This window comes from Pinus tabuliformis, chromosome 3_2, assembly GCF_031772625.1.
Source record: "Pinus tabuliformis cultivar Carrire ecotype Pingquan chromosome 3_2, CPIR1, whole genome shotgun sequence".
NCBI lineage: Eukaryota > Viridiplantae > Streptophyta > Pinopsida > Pinales > Pinaceae > Pinus > Pinus tabuliformis.
This window is the reverse complement of record NC_142302.1, coordinates 1,059,977,885-1,059,992,603: the sequence shown is the minus strand read 5'-3', so window position 1 is coordinate 1,059,992,603 and position 14,719 is coordinate 1,059,977,885. Positions and strand designations below refer to the sequence as shown.

General features: G+C 39.3%; 1 protein-coding gene across 1 annotated transcript; it reads left to right on the top strand.

The window, feature by feature from the left end:
- The first annotated feature begins 11,997 nt into the window (after positions 1-11,997).
- Positions 11,998-14,394, top strand: LOC149184257 (cysteine-rich receptor-like protein kinase 25). Its single transcript, XM_089415286.1, has 7 exons — positions 11,998-12,834; positions 12,927-13,110; positions 13,284-13,423; positions 13,541-13,585; positions 13,667-13,751; positions 13,870-14,104; positions 14,175-14,394. The coding sequence occupies exons 1-7, from the start codon at positions 11,998-12,000 to the stop codon at positions 14,392-14,394; spliced, it is 1,746 nt and encodes a 581-aa protein (XP_089271412.1).
- Positions 14,395-14,719: the final 325 nt, after the last annotated feature.

The following is a 14,719-nucleotide window of genomic DNA, read 5'->3' as shown; positions in this document are numbered from 1 at the left end:
CATTGAGGAGCCTCATGATGATGATATAAGTACTATTGATACTTGTGTTTCACTTGAGCATTTGGTAGATGAACCATATGCATGGAAGAGAAAATTCAGTTTGCCGATGCTAGGGAGGATCTTACCATGGATGTCTATGATGAGGCCTTGAATGGAGAAGCAAGGATTGTTGATTGTTGCAAGACTTGTTGTGGTTGTTTGTGACCTTATGATAGAAGGTACAAGGGCCTGTGACAAGGGAAGAACATGATGATCATTGTGAAGGATTGGGTCATGCTTTAGCCACATGGAGAATTGGCTAAGTTCCCGGCATGACTCATGGACAGATTGAAGGGCACACCGTTGGGTATGATGATGCTTGGGTGGACTTCTCATGGTCGAGACCAAAAGCAAGTCTTGGTGGAACCTTCATTGTGGGAGCGATGATGGGCGAGACTCGTGATAATGATGATATGGTTGGGTGACTGAGTTCACTAGACCGAATTTGCAGACTTGGATGAGATGACCATTTGTTGTGATGGGTCTACTTGGTTGGACTACATGTACAACTTAGTCAGGGAAATCAGGCTAGAGACATGGAGCATGGCAGTCTTATTCAAGGACATTATGCCGGAGCACTTATAGAGGTGTCACTTATGGGCATCCAATGAGGAGTGCCAAGGCAGGGATGTTGTGCAGGTGGATTTGCTGGTGTGGCATGGAGACTTATTATTTATGAGTTGATATAGAGGTTGTGCAGTTATGTACAACAAGGCCATGGACTTGGATGGATTGTGAGCAGACTATGTAGCATTTCTACTACATGGAGAGCTGAGCCATCTTGCAGAGACCTTTGGGCCAAGATTTGTATGCTTGCTGAGATGTTGGTTGGAGATGACTCATGGAGCTCATGATGACATGAGGTTGTGACTTTTAGGGACTTCATATATGGTGGACTTGGAGGATCTGATGCATTGAGGAGCTGAGGTTAGAGACTTTGATGCAGGATGGGGTGCATACTTTCATGTACATTTATGGGAATGGCTTGAAAGAGTGACTTGATGTGGAGGATCGATATGAGACACTTTGGAGTGATGGAGTTACAATGATGATGATGCCTTGGTGGCAACACTTGGGCATGGGTTGAGCCGAGACTCAACCACTTTTGACACATGGGAGCTGATTCATCTATGATCATGGGTAGCACATGGATAGATGAGATAAGTGTATACTTGTTTCTATGGCAGACTTCATGGACAACATGTTGCAGACGAGATGAGGACTACTTCATGGACCTGAGCATGGCTTACACTTGTATGGAGATGGATTCTTGATTGAGTTGAGGATGTGACCGGATGTTTTGAGAAACGACTCATGGTGGCATGAGGATGTGCATTCTCATGGTTTGAGCGTGACAGTTGGATTATCTACCCAACTAGTTGAAACATGGGGAAGCTCAATGTATAGAGATGTGTTAGCATTGTGTTGGAGTATCATGGCAGCAGTTCACATGAGGACGACACATGATGAGGTCGACACGGGAGGTTGCAGGAAGCATGTAGCTTGAGATGGAGGGGCCAGCCTTCCACGATGGAGAGCAGCATGTGGAGATTGTGACAGGGTGGTCGATGGTCATGGATTGAGATGATTTCTGATGTATAACATACCGATGGGGTGTATACCTTGGTATGGTGATCTTGGTGACAGATGGTTGCTGGGACGAGACATGATGGAGACGGTGGTTCTACATATGTTGCAGGGATGTTTGCAGTATGTGGAGGAGTTGACATCATGGATGAGATGGATATTGATGATCTTGGTGGATGACTACCAGGATGCTATGTTGTCGAGGACGACAACGACTTCAGGTGGAAGAGGATGTAAGGACCTGCAGTCCTTGCACACGCTCCGGGTGAAGTGTGATGACAAACAACAAAGGAAAGAGCTCGGACCATCAACACAAAGGTGTTATGCAATGCGTAGGAAGGGAGAGCGATGGGTATATGTATGCGTGGGAGCGGGGATGAACCACCCATGGGCCGACCAACAAGTGGAGCGTTTGGAGGAAGGCCGACTCACGTTTAGTAGCATATGCGATGGAGTTTGAGGGTGTGGATAGGTCGACTGGGCAGCCATGACCTTGCCTTACCACCCGTATAAACTAGCAAGGCACAGAGCTCATTTGGACACAAAAACCCTCGCTCAATAAGAAACTTCGCTCATCCAACAAAGAAGAAGTGTGTGGACAAGGATAGTCGCAGCAATAGAAGGAGGTCGCATAGGGTGATGCGCCCAATCGTGGGCGAGGCTACACGAAGGAGAAACACGATGTCTTAATCTTGGGTGAGGGCGCGGGTAGAGGTCGCCCGCAGGACGAAGTGTAGGGCGTGCACGGGTGTGTGGCGCCCGGGTTGTGCGAAGGAGCGCCCGATGGTGAACAAGGGCGTGGGCACCCGGTTTGTGCGACGACTTGGCACGGGTTCTTGGGTGACTCGGGTGAGCGCCCACCCGTCGTGCAAGTGTGCACGGTATGACTTGGTGAAGTGTTGAGATTGTGAACGAAGGTGCGACTCGTGCAGAGGCGCCCGTGTGTGGCGACTTGGAGGTGCGCCCAAGTTGGGCAAACAACATCATCGTGCGACGAGGTGAACAAAGGTTTGGTGAGTCGTGCGGCGACCGTGCGGAGGTGCCGACGAGCTGGGCAACCGAGTTTGCTGAAGTTGAAATTTGGCTAAGTATGAAACTTGGTGTTACCAGGTATACTTGTAAAACATTGTAAACTTGTAAAGTTATATAATATATTTCGGGCAGACTCATATTGCAGGGAGTTGCCCCTCCCTTTATACTATTGTGCATTTCTCTTGTATAATGCTGCTTATGTGAATGTTATGGGCTTTCACTTGTATAAAGGAACATATTAATAATACTTGGTTGTGAAACACAAACTAAGTAGGATAAGTGGAATGCTAGGTGTAGTCTACAATCATAAGTATTGGTGAAAAGAAAACGATTGGCAGTGCTGCACCTCGCTATAAGCGGTTGAAAGACTACCACAGGTGTAGGGGCGTGACACCATCGATGAGTGTCTCGATGGACTTCATCACTCAATTGCCACAAGTTCAGGGGTATAATGGGATAATGGTGGTGGTTGATCATTTTTCCAAGTATGTTGTTTTTGTTCCAACAAAGATACCTTGTAGAGCCGATCAGACTGTGGAGTTGTTCTTTAAGAACATAGTGAAGTATTAGGGGATTCCATTAAGCATTGTGTTAGATAGAAACCCGCATTTTACAGGTAGATTTTGGACCACATTGTTCAAGTTAGTCGAGATAGAGTTGTGGATGAGTTCGAGTTACCATCCGCAGACATATGGATAGACATAGAGGATCAATACATTGTTGGAGGATTACTTTAGACATTATGTTATGGCTGATCAGAAGAATTGGCATGAGGATATTGCTCAGTTCAGTTACAATATTCAAAAGAGTTCTACAACGGGGTATGATACATTTGAGTTGGTGAATGGACAGATGCCAGTTGCACCGCATACCGTTGTGACATGACGTTTTTTGAGGAGTCCTCATGTGAAGAAGTTCACGAAGGCTTGGGATGAGACCTTGGAGTTGGAACGATTGTGCTTGCATGAAGTTGCAAGGAGAATGAAGAAATGCTCTGATCGAGGAAGACGGGATGCGCACTTCAGTGTGGGAAATATGGTGTTCTCAAGATTACCAGGGAGCAATTTTAGCTAGCCAAGGGGATTGCGAGAAAACTGACACGGAAGTATGAGGGACGATTCCGAGTGAAGAAGAGAGTGGGGGAAGTTGCTTATGAGCTGGAGCTTCCGCACCATATGCACATGAAGCATCCAGTTTTTCACATGAGTCAGTTGAAAAGATGCAGACTTGATGCTAATCATCTAGAGAGAACTGAATCGCTGAGAGGATCAGCCGGGACTATGGACAAGCCAGGACTGGAGTTGGATAAGATTTTGAGCTACAGAACTACAGGGATTGGCTTCCATATGAAACAGGAGTATCTTGTCAAATGGAAGAATGCACCAGAGGAGGAAAGCTGGGAATCAGAGGACTCACTTTGGAGATGGAAGAAGAAGATTGCGAAGTATGAATGGAAGATACTAAGGCAGTCACGATTGTGGAGGGCGACAATGATTTCGAGTGGAGGAGGATGTAACGCCCTACGGTTGGTAGGCAACCGGGCGCACGCTCCACCCGCTCCGCGAAGCAACTAAGGCATGACAGAACCGCGTGGGCGACCAAGGACGAAATGCATAAGGCATAGGCGATGTTGGCGCTCCATATTTTATAGGGGCGAGCTAGGAGGAGCTCGTTCATAAGCCGACTGGGGAAGCGTGAAGCAAATGAAGGAGAATTGTGGGGCGGTCCCGCACCATGGGCGGGCCGACCTAACAAAGGCGCTCGAACCGTTTGGTGAATGCATGGTTGGTGGAGCAAACAGAGGGTCGGCCGAGGGCGCGACCTCCACGCTCATTAGCGTATAAACAAGCGATGAAGAATGGCATTTTGGACATCACACTTGGCATCGATCGATCAAGAAAGAGGTGCGAAGATAGGGGTATAACTACAGTTAGTCGCAACGCTAATGCACCTGCCTGCCAGGCAGGATACACGGGACTTTGCGTAAACTTGAAGTTTGGTCGAAGTGTGGGTGGAAGGCATGTAGGGGCACCCGCCTTCCAAGGCTTGGAACAAAGGTTGAGGTTGTAAGTTGGGCGCGGGTCGTGCACGGGTGCGCCCGCCCGGCTTGACACTAAGATCAGATTGTATTGTATTTTGGTTAAGTTGTGGTGAGACCACCGTGCGTTGTTGCATGGGTGGGAGCCCGACTTGGGTGTAACGCCGGTAGAGCCAAGCTCCTGGTAACTTGTAAATTTTTTTCATATAATAAAAGATTATTATACATGTGATGCTATTCTCCTGTTGTTCTATGGTGTTCTTATATTAATGGTTTCCACACATTAATATGTTATTCATGATTTAATGATGAATGTTAAGCGTAGTTCGTAAAGTAATGTAACAATGGTGAATGTTAATTACTTAGGCGGTGCCGCACCCGGCCAATTTAACAAAAAAAGAATTGGGGGCGTGACACCTAGGGTGGAAATTACGGATTCCATAGAGGTGTGATGATTTTTCCAACAGCCCCCTCAAACACAACACGGGGGAATCGAACCTGAGTACACACTCTGATACCATGAAGAGGTTTTCCATTACACCAAAACCGGCATGTGTTGGTAAACGTTCCAAACCATAACTATGATGCCCAGGGTGGAAATTACGAATTCCATAAATGTGCGGTGATTCTTCTAACCAAAAATATTGAAAATGAAAATAACTCCCTTAAATTGTCCATTTTAAAATATTTATCACATTACTAACTTTCTTCACATTTTAAATAAACAAAATTATAGTAATCTTAAAATACACCTATAAAAAAAAGTGGTAAAGGATTTTGAATAACCCCTTATCAAGTAAAATGAATAAGAGTGAGAGTTCCAGTAACACTTCATAGCAAAACCATTAAGTAAAAACCTTTAATGCAAAGAATTTACAACACTATTTTTTTAATGGAGTGGTTAGGGATGAGATTGGCTTTTTGTTTTGGTAGGAATCTTTCATCTCTAAAGGTATATCATGGAAATCATTTTTCATGACTAATGTATTTTTCGCCTGCCTGTCGTGACATCCATTTTGACATTTATTGTACTAATACGCATTCATTAGTGAATAAGCAATGCGAAAATGGTATCGACTATAGGACCGTGAATGTTGTTTTCATGATTAGAAATGGGATCTAGATGCGTGGAGAGTGATGTATGGACGATTCAAAAATGGCAAAATGGTGTTTAATATATGCCCATGAGTATTACTATATACAGATAAGATTAAAACATCCACATTTACCCTCCGTTAAAACGAATTTCAATTCAGAATTTGGAAAAACTGAGCACCGCGAATACTTTTACTAGGCCGGGTCTTTTTCAACCTATGAAATAACTTACACGGCAAGACGTTGAAAGCAGAAAAGGATAGCAGAGAGAAACGGTGGCAAGTTTCTTCGTTTATAAGGAATAATATTGCCCTTCGCTGTCACTTTTGACATATGTGGTGATATTTCGACCTGCGCTAATCAATCTTCCAATGTTTGAAGGCTGCTGCTACTCCCATACGGCACGGCATCTCACGTGGCCTATCGGTTCTTCATGTGCAGATTAACCAGTCTTCTGACAAGTTTATCTTGATATTGATTTTGTGTCGCTTCGTGTGATAGAAATGACAGCCTCTAAATGCCAGTCGAAGATCATCCTGATCTACTGTATCGACATCATTCAATCCTTTTTATCTTAATTCCTGTACAAATTTATTTCATAGTTATTGTGTTAAGATGGTCTTTCTACTTTTTTTTTTTTTTTTACAGCGGATACGCGTATTTCATATTCCCATGCTAATTTAATTTATTTAACAACTATTATATGAAGATGGGTTTTTTTATTATTTTAGTATAATTAACATTTATATTTTTTTGACAAATAAGATTGTTATAAATATTAGCGGTAGTTAAGATGTTATAACTAGCATTTGCACCATATGTTGCAAAGGAAACGCCGTAAAGTAATGATATAAAAAACAACAACATAGAAGAAAGAAGTCAAAATTTTATGCAAATGACATAAGAAACAACAGCATAGAAGAAAGAAGTCAAATTTTTATGCAATTTTGTTTCTTTACCGGTATTTATTTTTTATCATCAACAAACGAATAGATCATCTATTCATATTACCAAGAACCTTCGCTTTTGAGGGCGTTGCCACAATGCCACAAAGCTCATTCTGATGATCACCGAGAAGGGAATTGTTGTGAGAGATGCAAATTGTTTCCATTGTTTCTCGAATGGACTCTGTTCTTGCACTGATTATTGTAATGCTAATTGCAAATCGTCTCATAAAAAATAGTGTGACTGCAAGCATAAGCAATTACTTGCCTTTTGTGACAAGCATATGTTTGATAGAGAAAAATGGAAAAATGCAAAAGCAGAGGGGATTAGTAAAATATTTGATGTCTAATCTAGGGTGCATACATAGCATCGGTGTAATCTAGGGTGCATACATAGCATCGGTGTAATCTAGGGTGCATACATAGCAAAAGCATACTTGGATAGTTAGTGACATTTTCATAAGGCGGATTGAATTTCTACCTGATTCATTTCTTCATATCGGCCATAATTTTACAAAAACTGTCGAATAGGGGTTACATTGAGTATAGTATTGCTAGAAATTTGCATAATGCAGTGTTGTTTGGTGGTATGCCAATGGTGACACGTCATGTGATCATATTTCATTGATATAGATGGTATTTCGAGCATAATTATTTAAGGTTACGTGTAGAAGATTTCAAGAGAAGATATGCATGGCAGGTTCTAACTGCCCTAACATAATTCACCCGAAAGATACAAAATTTATCTGACAAACTGAATTATCTTGGACAATGTGATTGTTACATGAGAAGGCGTGCATTGGGCTTAAGATTGTAAAATATCTCATAACCTTTTCCAATATACTATAAATCAAGGCCAAGGAACACTAATGTCGGGAATGATAAACATGCGTAGAAGCTAGGACATTCATAACATAGTAAGAAGAGCATTCAGTATGGGGTCCTCTAGGTCAAACCCATTTCTATTTACATGGCCATGCACCTCATTTCCTTGTCGCGGAGCTCCTAGGCCAGCACACGCACCAAGTACACTGGAAAAGGTAATATGATCCGCCTCTATAGCTGTCCATTGCATCCAGCCATAAAGCCTTAACGCCTCCTAACAATACCCATTTTTAGTATATCCAACAATCATAGTATTCCATGACACCACATCTCTTTCAAGAATTTTGTCAAACATTGTCCAGGCATCCGCTACATATCAATATTGACTTGTTCGACTTAAAACTAATCACTGAAGCTGATCATATAGTGCAAGAACTCCAGCCCTTACTACTCTTAACATAATATTAGCTGTTACTCCTCTGAAGAGGGCATGGATGCCCTCTTGGCGCACAATCCGTTGAAAAGCATGGACAGTGTTGCTATAACTTGTTTGTAGAAAAACAACTTGACATAAAATTTTATGTGAGATCCATCATAGTTGCTAGAAGTAACATCACAAGCTCAGAACATGAGCAAGAATGTAGATTTTATGTCATATTTCTTACTTGTATAATATCTTCAGCATGTCGTGTATAAGACAAAGAAAGAAAGTCAATGTTGTTGCGAACTCCACAAGATGCAATAACCTTCAAAGTACAAACAACATAAATAAATCAAATTACAAACCTTGTCATAATCAAATCACATGATGCACAATAAACTTTAGCACAAAAATAGACTAGTGCCCTGCAATTTGTAAGGTTACATTTATTTCATGAGATCAAAGCTTGAACTATCTAATATTTGAAGAGCGAGGGTTACCACAATTAGAAAATGCACAAATTAATTTATTTGGCACTTTGATTTCATGTTAGTTACAGACTGCATGCTTTCAGTTTATAAGGTTTATCCTAAGGTCCTTGATGGATGCCAATACTGTCTTCTGACATTGCTTGATGAACATTTGACAAAGGATGAGAACAATGATGTAATTGAAATTCAAAGATTATGAATAAATAAGGAAGACCTTTATATAAGGGAAATTAACTTAATATGTTCATTTTAAAGATATGCTATCACCACTATTAATATTCATTAGGTTAGGGACAAATAGAAAATTAGCATTAGGTTTCTAACATCCAAATGGTCTCACCATTGTTTGAATTAAGAACTCCTAGTGATAAAAAGAGTGAAACTATGTTAAAAATTGGATTCTATAAGCTTCTAGAGGGCATTATGTTGTCAAAGATTGCTCGAGGTGAGAATTAATCAAGTGTCGGATACCCAAAAAATCAGCCATTGGATTTAGTAAACTACAAGTAAATCTTGTTCAAGGTGTAAGATCGAATTTACCATAATGAGCATAGACAATCTAACTAGTGGACAGGTAGTCAAACAAACTATGTGCTTCTAAAGGCATTATGTCGTCAAATATTGCATATGCCCCAAGGTGAGAATTAAACAGGTGGATGATACTAGAATTTGAATGTGTAACATCAAAGTTCCAAATGGCTAGTTTATAAAGAGAAAATTAGTAAGAAAGGAGTAGGGTAATCTTATATAATTTCATTGGCTTCACATTTGAACATTATGTTGTTCTGAACCATGATACCCTAAATTCATATATTAATTCAATGGATTTCATTAAACAATTCCCTATCCTTGAAGCAAAGTAATAGAAGAGTACTGCCATTTCTGTGTATATGTTCTGAACCTTCTTTCTTGATAAGCTGATGTCGGATATATGATCTGATGGCTATTTATTTCTGTGAATGTTGTCACAGTTTGCTTCTGATATTTTTTCCAGTTGATAGAAAACCTTCAAGACTTTTGCTGACTGCGAAACACTATTTCATGACCAACACGCAACTAAACAAAGCAAAGAAAACTGTGTGAAAGGCAAATAATGCCGAAGGGAAAAGAATAATCTCTGAAATCAGTGAGAATCTATGCCTATGCAACCTACAAAATTTGTACGTGCTTAATATTGGCATAAATTCTACACCAATTGGGCTTCACACAGACATTTTTCTCAACCCATATTTAGGTAACTCTTACATTTCCGAAATATTCATTGATGACTCTTCCCTGGCCAGTATTCATTAATATCTGACTTGAAAACCTAGAAAAAACAGTGAATTTTGACCCATCAATTGCAACAAAAAACTAAACCATTCAACATTCCGAAATATTCATTGATGACTCTTCCCTGGCCAGTATTCATTAATATCTGACTTGAAAACCTAGAAAAAACAGTGAATTTTGACCCATCAATTGCAACAAAAAACTAAACCATTCAACATTACCCAATTGTAGTTCTATGTGCTAAAAATGAAATTGCAACATTAAAACAATTCCAGTCAGTCATGACCATGGACCCTCTGTCTAAAAAAATTATAACTATATTGGCAACTAACACAGTAATATCCATGCTTGCAATTACTTACGTGTTTATCTGTATCACTCAGTGTCAGAAGATCAACATGAACTTGAGTGGCACACATTCTAAACAATGGACCAACAAGAGTTGCACTGTTTTTGACACGACACACTATATCTTGATCCTTAATCTCTGCAACCTGCAATCAGATCAGTTAGCAGATATTTAACACTGGAACTCTATCTATATCAAGATAAGATGTGCAAATGTTCCTCTGCTATAATATTCAAAAAAAGAGTGTCAGAAGAGCATAGTTATTTAAGGCTGTGTGTATAAGATTTCAAGGGAAGCTATGCATGGCAGATTCTACCTCCTCTAACATAATTCACCCAAAAGATACAAAATTTATCTGACAAATTGAATTATCTTAGACAATGTGATTGTTATATGAGAAGGCATGCATTGGGCTTAAGATTGTAAAATATCTTATAACCTTTTCCAACTCAGTCTGACCATATCCCTTTACAAGATTAGTCCATGACACCACAGCTTTTTCAGGCATTCTATCGAATAATTGTTGTGTTGCAGAATTGTGCACAAAAGTGCACAAATTCTTACGAATTCTAAGAATGATGTTAAAATTGAAACAAGGCAGGATGCAACCATTTGGTTTCCATCTCTGTTACAAGTATTCCATGTGAGAGCAGCTATCCATTGAATATATGATAGGTCTTGCCTCTGTATAGAGGCCCTTTTGGGCCATGATCCATTTTCCTTTGAAAATATTACATTTTCCTGCATCTTTCTTTGGATCGATCTGAATTGTCTCTAAAACCTTGCATTCATTCCTTTTAATATCTTGAATTTAAGACATTTTCTCTATGCTACTTCTTGTGTTTACACTATCGTTGTCAAAGAAATAGTGACTGGTATGGGACCATTTTTATTGTACAGGCAAGAACAACATGAAATTGGGTTTAGGAGCTTCAAGGCCATCAAATATTGAACTGAATGATCGTCAGGGATCATATGTACCCACAACTCTTTCAATCAAGGAAGACTGTTAAATTGAGAGAGAAGACATTAGAACAAAAGGGAAGGAAGACAACCAGTGCCATATCAACAACGATTTCTTTATGTGAAAATAACTTTGACTTACAAATCATAAGGCCTAAATTATCCATATCTCCTAAAACAATTTGCAGAGTAATATGGCAACTTCATTAACTTGGGAAATAAACATGCCACTGAAAAATTTGAAGGAATGGTGGAAAATTAGCAAGAAAGGAGTAGGGAAATATTATATAATTTCATTGGCTTCACATTTGAAAATTATGTTGTTCTGAACCATGATACCCTAAATTCATATATTAATTCAATGGATTTCATTAGGGATATTCTCTGAAACAATGCCCTATCCTTGAAGCAAAGTAATAGAAGAGTACTGCCATTTCTGTGGAAATTGTATATGTTCTGAATCTTATTTTTTGATAATTTAATGTGGGATATATGATCTGTTCGCTATTTATTTCTGTGAATGTTGTCACAGTTTGCTTCTGATATTTTTTCCAGTTGATAGACAACTTTCAAGACTTTTGCTCATTGCAAAACACAATTTCATGAACAACACACAACCAAACAAAGCAAAGCAAACTGTGTGAATGGAAAATAATGTCGAAGGGAAAAGAATAATCTCTGAAATCAGTGAGAATCGATTCCCATGCAACCTACAAGATTTGTATGTGCTTAATATTGGCATAAATTCTACACCAATTGGGCTTCACATAGACCATTTTTCTCAACGCATATTTAGGTAACTCTTACATTTCCGAAATCTTCATTGATGACTCTTCCCTGGCCAGTATTCATTAATATCTGACTTGAAAACCTAGAAAAAACAGTGAATTTTGACCCATCAACTGCAACAAAAAACTACTGGTTCGAACTTCTTGTTCAATATGTATATGTTGTTAAACTTGGCTAATTCTAGCAAACAGGCAGCTATTCTATTTCATTTCATCGGTTTACTATTCATCACCAATTTTCCTTCTGTTACATCACAGATTAGCTCACACGCCTGCGGTAATGCCTCTACTTATGCCAATGGAAGTACTTTTTCGAGCGATTTGAATAGGTTAATGGGTGATCTAATGAAGAACGCACCTCAAACAAGGTTCAACACTTCTTTCTATGGCAAAAGTCCTAACAGAATATATGGCCTCCTCCAGTGTCAAGGTAACATATCTAGCCAAGACTGTTCAATCTGTTCACAAGAAGCAAACGATAGTGTTATACAACTTTGTGGAAAAGACGTCGGCGCTCGAGTATGGTTAGAAAGCTGCTTCCTGCGATACGAGAACTTTAGCCTTTTTTCAAAGCTAGACACCAATGGGACTTATCTGGTTATGGTAATTGAAATTAGTACAAGTAATCTATACAATTTCAAGACCACTACTTCAAATCTGCTTTTCAACGTGTCTGATGAGGCCTGCAATTCTGCAAATAAGGGATTCACTCAAGGCTCAGCTACATGTTCTGCCAATGGTACCGTTTACAGTTTAGTTCAATGTTGGAGAGATTTATCCAGAAAGGACTGCAGATCTTGCTTTCAGCTACCAACAAATAACCTCCACCGATGTCGTTCTCTGAATGGAGGAACCCAAGCACTATCGGGAAGCTGCAGGGTTCGATATGAAATATACCCTTCTTTTAACACTAGTACTGCTGGGAATAGTGCTAGTCCACTTTCATTCTCTAACTCCTCTAGGCCAAACCCTTCTGCCCATATGACTCGGGTGACTAGGTGAATGGAGCTTCACACACCACGTCAAGCAATCCCTCATGGCCACATCTAATTTTATGATTTCCTTGCTTTTGTGGATTATAGAAATTGATTGTAACTTCAATGTCTGTAAATAACAGTACAATGCATTACATGATTTTCTCTACAGAAAATTCTCTGGGGATTGTGGCAGGCGTCTTAGTAGCGTTAATGGTCTGTTTGTTTGCCCTGAGGAACAGACTGAAATCTTTCTTTTCACGGAACCCAGTAACATTTCAGCAGAATGAAGGTACAATCAGCGGAATTTATCTCAGATTTTAAGAATAATTTTCAAAATATTCTAAATCTACCATCTAGAAATAAAATTGAATCTATAACCAGACATCTCTTTAACACAACCCATTCATATTTATGTTATCTAATGAAATTAGATTCTTATTTGCCTCTTCTTTTTCTATGTAGAAAAACATGTTATTGATCCAGAATCAACACTAATGGAACATGAGCAAATTATTTTCACCTTAGAAGCACTCACAGAAGCAACAGATAATTTTCATGAAAACATGAAGCTTGGAGAGGGAGACTTTGGCCCTGTATACAAGGTATTTACCTACCCACTATTGTTTGCAAGTTTAACGCTATCACTTTACATCATCTTCCAGATAGAGGAATAGGAACAGGGATTTTTCCATGGTTTGTTGATGGACTGATTCTTCCAGGGAATAACGAGAGACGGAAAAGAAATAGCAGTGAAGAAGTTGTCTGTAAGGTCTAGACAGGGCAAACGAGAGTTTATGAATGAAGTGAAGCTTGTGACTAATGTTCAACACTGAAATCTGGTAAAGCTACTCGAGTGTTGTGCCGAGGGTCCCGAAAGGTTGCTTGTTTATGAGTATTTGCGAAACAAGAGTCTTGACACCTTCCTGTTTGGTATGTCATTTTGAATTTTGTTTCCTGTATGAGGGAAAGATGATCAATTTTTCATAAATTAATGAGATTGATTATGTAAAAGGTTTTGAAAATTACTATTCTTTGAATACAAATACAGATCCAGAGAAGAAGAGACATCTTGATTGGCAAAAACGCTATAACATCATAATGGGAATAGCTCGTGGTCTTCTTTATCTTCATGAGGATTCACAGTTGCGAATAATTCATAGAGACATTAAAGCAAACAACATTTTGCTTGATGAAAGGCTGAATCCTAAAATAGCAGACTTTGGGCTAGCAAGACTCTTTCCTGAAGACGAGACTCACATCCAAACAAGAGTTGCAGGGACATAGTGAGAATATTTCACTCTACCCTTCTCTTCTCTATGCAATTTATTTGAAATTAATCAATTTGTTAAACAGCTTAACATTTATGCAATCATGTGCCACAATCACCCCCAACTTATTTGAAGAGTTTCTGATTGGAGTATGTAGCGGTTACATGGCGCCAGAGTATGCAATGCAGGGGCAACTATCCCTGAAAGCTGATGTGTATAGCTTTGGAGTGTTAATCCTTGAGATTGTGACGGGAATTAAAAACAGTGATATAAATTTTTCCCCAGAAATGCAACGCCTATCATAATGAGTAAGACTTCAATTCATGATTTTTTTTTAGTATGAATAACAGTGAATTGCGATAAATCAGAATAATGATGATTTACCTTGGATGCGATGCAGGCATGGAGATTACAGAAGCAAGGGTGTCTTCTAAATATGACTGATTTCATATTCCCATGCTAATTTAATTTATTTAACAACTATTATATGAAGATGGGTATTATATTATAATATTAACTTAAAATGTATTTACTAAGTAAAATATTTGAATTTACATTTTCGATAAAAAAAAAAATTTACATTATATATCAATTAAAAATGAATCTTCATTTAATTACACTCAATATACA

Bases quoted from the DNA above. Each gene is read 5' to 3' on its own strand.
- LOC149184257 (XM_089415286.1), top strand. From the start codon at position 11,998: ATGTATATGTTGTTAAACTTGGCTAATTCTAGCAAACAGGCAGCTATT. The intron at 12,835-12,926 runs GTGACTAGGTGA...TGTGGATTATAG, and splicing joins CTTCTGCCCATATGACTCGG to AAATTGATTGTAACTTCAAT. The intron at 13,586-13,666 runs GTAAGGTCTAGA...AATCTGGTAAAG, and splicing joins TAGCAGTGAAGAAGTTGTCT to CTACTCGAGTGTTGTGCCGA.